The sequence below is a fragment of the Asparagus officinalis genome, chromosome 2 (genome assembly GCF_001876935.1).
Source record: "Asparagus officinalis chromosome 2, Aspof.V1, whole genome shotgun sequence".
In the NCBI taxonomy this organism is placed as follows: Eukaryota; Viridiplantae; Streptophyta; class Magnoliopsida; order Asparagales; family Asparagaceae; genus Asparagus; species Asparagus officinalis.
In genome coordinates this window covers 3,839,865-3,847,738 of record NC_033795.1, presented here as the reverse complement: position 1 = coordinate 3,847,738, position 7,874 = coordinate 3,839,865, and the positions used below count along the sequence as shown (strand labels likewise).

At 35.1% G+C, this 7,874-nt stretch overlaps 1 protein-coding gene across 1 annotated transcript in view; it reads left to right on the top strand.

The window, feature by feature from the left end:
* The window catches only part of LOC109829978 (selT-like protein), a 7,530-nt gene extending 160 nt beyond the window's left edge, over positions 1-7,370 (top strand). The window contains 4 exon segments of the mRNA XM_020397091.1: positions 1-63; positions 99-186; positions 1,568-1,883; positions 6,823-7,370. The exon segment at positions 1-63 is cut by the window's left edge and continues 160 nt beyond it. Coding sequence (XP_020252680.1) covers positions 1-63; positions 99-186; positions 1,568-1,883; positions 6,823-6,939 — 584 coding nt within the window. The 3' untranslated portion in view covers positions 6,940-7,370.

The window sequence follows — 7,874 nt, the reverse complement described above, 5'->3', positions numbered from 1 at the left end:
GCCGCCCCCCGATTTCCCCGCCGCGGCGACGCAGGTTCGATCGGTCCAAACCCTAGCTCGTCGGTTTCTGCTAAGTTTTAACTAAATCAAAACCCTAGCTTTTCTTGGTTGTCGTTTGCAGCGGCCGCGAGGGCATGCGTATGGTTATGTTGTCGATATCAAGTTCTGCACTTCCTGCTCTTACAAGTGAGTAGATGGAAATCCCCTCTTTTTTTTTCTTTTGGGGATTTTTAGCTTGATTTGGTGATTGGAGCAATTGATCCCGTTCTTTAGTAGAATTGAAATAGGCAAATCTTAGATGCAGTGAAGATGATTGACAGTGTAAAGAACTGTAGAGATTGGAGCTTCAAAAGCTTTGCACTTTGAGCATTGGGGTAATTTGTAAAGGGAGGTTTTTTTTTTTCACTGGCAGTGAAAAAGGAACAGATCTACTTAAAAGGGCAGAGTGTCTTTAATCTTTCATCCATATTTGTTTTGATGGAGATAAACTCGTCGTAACGTTCTGAAAACAATGGATTTGAAATACTTCTAAAATGACTAAAAATGAACGAACTGCTTAAAATGAGGGAATCACAAGTCTGAGCTAAGTAATTTAACCTTGACATTAGTTTTATCCAAACGGGTTTTATGTTATGCCATTCTGATAACGAGCTAAGTAATTTAACCTTCATCTTATCTCTTTTTATAAGGTGGTTTTATCTAGCTTCATCCAATCTGCCCTTTTCTTTTCCGCACCTCTTAATGCATATACCAGTTTTCTATCTAATGTCTAATGAAATCATGAAATCAGAAATTTAAATTTCAATACAAACAAGTTTCCTTGATACAAGTGTCAGGAAACACACATTAGTTACCTTTTTCTTGTTGTTTCTTCACCATAAATCTTATGTTACAATTGTAGAGGCTAGTTTCTATATTAGGACTGAACTCTCTGGGACAAACATTTTCTATGTTTGATGTGAAATGGTGATTTTTCATGATACAATATTATGTAGAATGTTTCTAGAATTCCATTACCTATCAAAGGGAGATTAACAAATAAAATTGGATAAGCCATCCTATTTGGATAGGAAAAGGCTTAGGCGATGATGCAATGTTATTTTGAAAGTAAAAGGGAATTGTTCTCCTTTGGGCTTTAGCAGGAGGCTAATGCTATTCATAGAGATCCCATAAGCAAGGAAGATGATAGTTTTCCACTTTACACTAGAAACATTGGCTGCAACTGAACAACTGTAGCTTGTATTTGTTTTGTTGATTACTTGTTGTTATCTTATGGGGTTGATGGCCTTTAGCTAACGGTAGAAATTTGTTGCTTGCTTGTAGAATGTTCTATGTATTGAAAGGTCAACTACATATTATCATTGCTGTATGCTTGTGTTCCAGTAATTAATGCACTCAGTATTCATCTGACATATCAATCTATCATATTTATGCGAACATAATAATATACTTGTTTGGAAGCAGGAACAAATGAAGTTTTTTTGCAAGCTTATATTCATAGACTTATAATATTTTTTTATAATTTTGAAAATTTAACTGATCAAGCTGGTGAATGCTGTTCTGGCAGAGGAACTGCAGTGACCATGAAGAAGATGCTAGAAGCTTCTTTCCCAGGGATTGATGTTATTCTGTCAAATTACCCCCCAAGTCTTCCTAAGCGCCTGCTTAACAAAATAGTCCCTGTCGCTCAATTTGGTGTTATTGGAATCATAATGGGTGGGGAGCATATTTTCCCCAGGCTGGGAATGCCACCACCTCAATGGTACCATTCCTTGCGTGCCAACAGATTTGGCTCTATGGCTACAACTTGGTTACTTGGCAATTTTGCACAATCTTTCCTACAAAGCTCAGGTGCTTTTGAAGTTTACTGCAACAGAGAATTGGTAAGGATCCTTTCACCTATGTGGCTGTTTTCCAGTGAATCCATATTCTTTTGAGCTACAACTTAAATTCTTCATTCAGAATACACTGACTTACCACCATCTGTCATCTCATAAATCCTGGTGAAATGTCATTTATTGAAATATCCATGAAAATGTTATGGATTGACGCTAGGTAAAGTTTTGTCCGTTATAGTTCTCTTTTTATTAATGGAAAAATGTTAAAATAATGTTTCCTTCATTAATACAAAGAAACATGATGCACGTCTCTGTGATAACTATTTACAGTGGACTCCAACATCAACGAGATTCTTTTCTTTTCTTTTTTCCTTTTCAGTTATTTTTTTTCTTTTTTCCTTTTTCTTTTTGAGGAGAGAGGAAAAGAGCTGGCACAAAGATGTTTTCATATTGGACGGGCTGTGTGACTCAATAAAGATTTACTGGGATAATGGGTTTGAACATTGTGTTTATATTATTAGAGAATTCATTCTATCAAAAGACTTTTGGATCATGAATTAAATGTATGTTGCAAGGATACTTTTGATAAAGGAGAATTCATTCTATGGAAAGACTCACGGATCATCATGAACTAATGTATGCTGCAACAATACTTTTATAAAGGAGATGTAATCCTACCTTTCATGTGTCTAATACTTAGATGGTTGGACACCTGAAGCATAATTATTCCATATTCTCATGACATTTCCAAAAACTACGATTTTTTCTAAACATATCAAAGGTATGTAAGAGCTGTCTCAGAGATTAAGGAGATAAGAGTATAATGTATGAACGGTGGGCTCGCAATTTTATGTTTTATATATGCATTTAATGTAATATACCACTTTCTTAACATGACTTACACTTGCTCTTGCTAATTTTTATTTATATAACTTGCTAATCTTTTATGTTACATGGCTGTTGTGTTCTTTCAAATTATTACATCGTTGCAAATTGCAAGTTCATGTTATAGTTATATAGCATTAGTTCAAGCATACATATGTTAGACCCTAGAGGGGGTGATTAGGGTCTTATGCTAATCTAATCCCGATTAAATACCAATTAAAATTATGTTGATTAATTTGTTTTTGCAAGAATGATATAAGATAGATATGAGCAAGAGAGATATGAATAAGCACAAATAAAAAGAACGCTAAGCAAAACACAAACAAACGATATGTTTACGAGGTTCGGTCATCACGACCTACGTCCCCGCTCCTCACCTCGAGGAGATCTCCACTATCACAATCCGGTTTGGAAGCCGGAACTTCTACACACTCGGTTTACAAGATCACCGAAAACTCTCACACTACACAATCACTAATCAATCACACTTTACACACTAAGTGTAGGAACCTAGCCCGTGTCCTCCTCCTCAAGTGCTCGGATGCAACCTCTTCCTAGGTTCGTCAACCAACGTCACTCCTATTGGATTCGACCCCGTCTCTCGCCTCACACTTCTCTCGGTGTACATGTGTATTACAAGTGATACTCACAAATAAAGATTAAATACAATGGTTTGTTCTTAATAACAAATGAGAACGCAAATGAAGCTCACACTCACTAAATCACACTCCACAACCCACGCTATATAGTATGAAGATATTCAGCTCAATATGTGTGTGTGATAACAGTGAATGAAAATAATACAACTTAATAAATATAGCTAAGATATGAAAATTAAGTAGAAAGCTATATGTAAAGATGAGTTAGAGAAAACTTCTCCATAGACAAGAAGAACAGTGGATGATGAGATTAAAAAATCCTCTTCTTGTAGTAGGAAAACTTTTTTTGAAAACAGACTGATGAAATCAGCTTAAACAGCTCTTTTAAACACACTTAAGATTTTGTTAAACACAAAACTTAGATCCAGTGAAAGAGAGCAGCAATGGGGTACTTATACTCACTCAAAAACTCAGCAAAAACCAACTTGAAATGACCAAAAGCCCCCAGAGAACCGTTGTAAAAATAGCCGTTAAAAAGCAATGATGACATCGGCGGTCGACCGTGGAAATCTCGCGGTCGACCGCGAGGCACAAAAATTCAAAGAACAGGGTTTTAAAGCTGGCGGTCGACCGCGACGGTCGACCGTGAAAGTCTCTGGATGAATCACAGACTTGACAATTTGTACATGGCGGTCGACCGCAAACTGACACAGTCTGAAAACCTGTTTTTGGGCTGATTTTGAAAATACTTTAAAAATAACAAATCAATTTCAAAAATAATAAAACTTTGGGAAAAGTTTCTAAATGATAAAATGAACATGTTAGAAAAAGAATTTTTGGAAAAATAATTTTCGTTGCAAAAACACATTGTTTTTTAAAAGTGTTCGTAAAACCTGTATTTTACGAATATGAAAATTTTAATGACTTATAAACATGCAAATATATATCATGCATATATTATATGTATATAATAAAGTATGAAAGAGCTGTAAACATGAGATAAAAGATATTGTAACAACGTTTGATGAAAAATCATTTATATGATAGAAAACGTCAAAAATCGTGTTAAGTGTACATATATTGAGCTTAAATATAAACATACAATATATGTAAGAAAACTACTTTTATACCTAGGAAACTCTACAGATATGAACTTGAATCTTTAACGCTTGATTGTCGTGTGTTGAAATATCTGTAAAGAGAAACATAAAAACAAAACTAGAGAATATATTAGCGATAAATTGTTTGACAAATCATCATCAAAACTATAGGGTCAACAACATATTATTACATTATTGTTGTATAAAACTGTCACCCTATGTGGACATGCTCCTAGTCATCAGGGCCGGCCCATAGGGTAGGCGGCCCAGGCCATCGCCTGGGGCCCCAAAAAAACAAGGGCCCCAAAAAATAGAGAGCTTGATTATATGAAGAATCCGCCTCTAGGCCCAATCAGCCAGCCCACTGATTTTGTACTCTTCCCTTCAATATTCACCGAGGGTAATTCCATAAATTCCCATCGATTATACTAGGGCTTCCGATTCAATATAAACAACACGAGCAAACCCAAATCTGTATTCGTTCACTTTTTCATGGCGTGTAAAATTTTATTTTCTTTTCTCGGTTTTATAATTTACAAAAAATTGGGAGCTATCATGCTCACTGAATAATTCAATAGTCAGCCATGGGTTCCTCAATTTCTCCCTATAATTGGAGGCATCTATAAGCCCTAATCTCAGCAAATTGGAGTAGATCTAGGGTTACGCCCGCATCTATATTTTTCCAATTTTTTCAGAATTTATTCGAAAAACATTTTTTATGTAATTGTTGAAGTTGTTGTGCTATGATTATAAAAAATTCCTCGTTCTGACTTGCTATCATGTAGCATGACAGACTCCTTTACACCCATAGAATATGAGCACAGTTGTAGACATTTTGATTCTTGAACTGATTTGGGTTTTATCATAATTTGGTTTTATTTCAATTTTAGAGTGCAATGATAGGCTAGAGAAATAATTTATTTGTTGATTTTGATGGTACTGCAGCTTTTGAGGTATGTTCTCCTTCCTATGGTTTTAATTATGATCAGTTAAATCTTTGAAATTAAGTTTAAGCTTGCTGATTTAGTTTATTTATATTATTGTATTATGGTTATTGTTTAGTTATTTGATGTGTCTTACTACAGTGAAACATATTTGCCTTGTTTTTAGATCAGACCATAACATAAATTAATGTTAATTAGGTATGTCAACGTATCATTGAATTATCTTCCTTTTTATGTTAGCGTTTTATGGTTCCAGCTCCAATAATAGACATTTGGAAAAGAAAAATACTTTAGGAATAGGATAATTGAGCTATGTTTAAGTTTTGAGGAGTGTTACAACAGTAAGAGTTAGAGTTAACACATTTGCAATTCTATTTGTTCTTAAGCAAATGTATATTTAAATACTTCTAGCTTGATAATTTTTTACAACAGTAAGAGTTAGAGCAAATGTATATTTAAATACTTCTAGCTTGAAAATATGGAGCTGGGAGCTTGATTATAAAGTTAAAATTGATCAAATCTTACCTTCGATCAACTATGTCACAAGAAAGATTGAATGACTTAGCTATATCTTACCTTCGATCAACTATGTCACAAGAAAGATTGAATGACTTAGCTATATTGTCAATTGAGAAAAATATAGTGGAGAAGCTTGATTATACATCAATTGAGAAAAATATAGTGGAGAAGCTTGATTATACAAGTTTAATTAATGATTTTGCATCTAAAAATTCAAGAAGAGGCTTCATAAAGTGATACTTCTATTGGTTCATTGATCTTGTTTTTGAAATGAGAGTGTTAGGGTGTGATTTGTAGGCCTTTGGCCAGGGTGGGTAGCTTAGGAGAACTACATTGTGTTTGATCCTTGGGGTTAGTTATAGCATCCCTTGGTATGTAGGTAGCCCTAAATTTACTTGGGTGTAACACTTTATTTTAAAAAAAATCTTGAATATAGGAGGGCCCCTTTAGGATTTTTGTTCAAGTTTTTGCCTAGGGCCCCCGAATGCTCAGGACCGGTCCTGCTAGTCATTTATAGGATACATGCTTGCCTTTTCGTAGGTTTTTCTTCTCTTTTGCTTGTTTGTTGAGCGTGTGTACCTGTATATTTGTTGGTCAGTTTTGGTATCCACGAAACTGAATATGATATTCAGTTTTATCACACGTAACTATTACCATGCGAAGTTGCAAACTATCAACTGCAACTCGTTCGTTCACCCCTTCATAAATATTTGACTCCTTTTGGCATCCTATGAACAAGAGGCTTATTTCCATGTTCAACTTCGAAGGCGTCAAAACAAGTCATGTTCTCACGAAGGGCATAAAGTTGTTTAGCATGAAGCATGTGATGACCAATAATCTGGCGGACATTTGAATGCTCTCCCTACCCTAAACAAATCTGGTTGAGTTCTATGCGATTTTTGTTTCAATAACTCTAATTATTTTCTTTGTGGTGCAGGTTTTCTCTAAATTGAAAGAGCACAGGTTCCCTAGTGAATTTGAACTGAGGCAACTGATCGCCAGTAAGATCCCCGATCCTGCTTTCGGGAGGAACCTTGACAGCATTTGGTCCTAAAAGGCCGCATTAACTCAACTACTACTTGGGGGGAACGATACCATATAATCTCTATTATTTGAGTATTTTCCCGAAATAGATGCGTCGAATGCTGATTCGTAAGTTTGTGGTTAGAACACTGTATCTTTTAGACTTCGTTGAAGTCACTGAACCCTGGATTGAGTTGCTGATGCGTCTATATTTCATGCTTTGGTATGATTGTGTATCGATGCATCTTGAGATCGATCTTTCAATTTTATTAGACTTAAGAGGATGGAGAATGGAATGTGATTCTATGAAAAAAAATGCAGATTTGTGAAAGATCAAAGGATGTTAGCTGTCCCAGTAATTATTTACAAGTTGTGTAACAAACTTTCCCTCTATGATATAACCATTACAGAGAATGCACGGCTTATGAATACATTGCCGCATCATGTGGACTCATTTAGAGACGTGGACTCTTTTGATCTAAGTCTTTGTATCCTCTCAATAAATATTTCCTGAGAATTGGAGTATTATCATCCTTTTAGTCACATGTTTCCTTACTTTGGGATGGTCGTCGTTGAATCTGAATAAACTAATATATTAAAATATCAATAATCCTATGAAAAATGATATAGGGGAGAGATGCTTGTTTCCATCCGATCTTCGTGTTTAACGTTTTTCAGTTCTTTTTTTTTCGGTTTTTGAGGAGTTTCTTTTTAACCCCTTTAAGTCTTAACATATTAACAAGTTCGCACTCTACAAATCTAGAATTTGCTAATAGAAACGTCACTAATGCACCCCAAAACATCAAACACAGTGGGAAATACATTTCCATGTACAAAAAACGCAAGTTTTGAGTTTTCCAAACTTTTCCAAGAAATAGATTGTTTCGCTTTGGATCGCACATAAGTAATAACCTGATTATTTATAAATTTATGCAGTACATACCCGAATTACCCAAAAATTCTGCT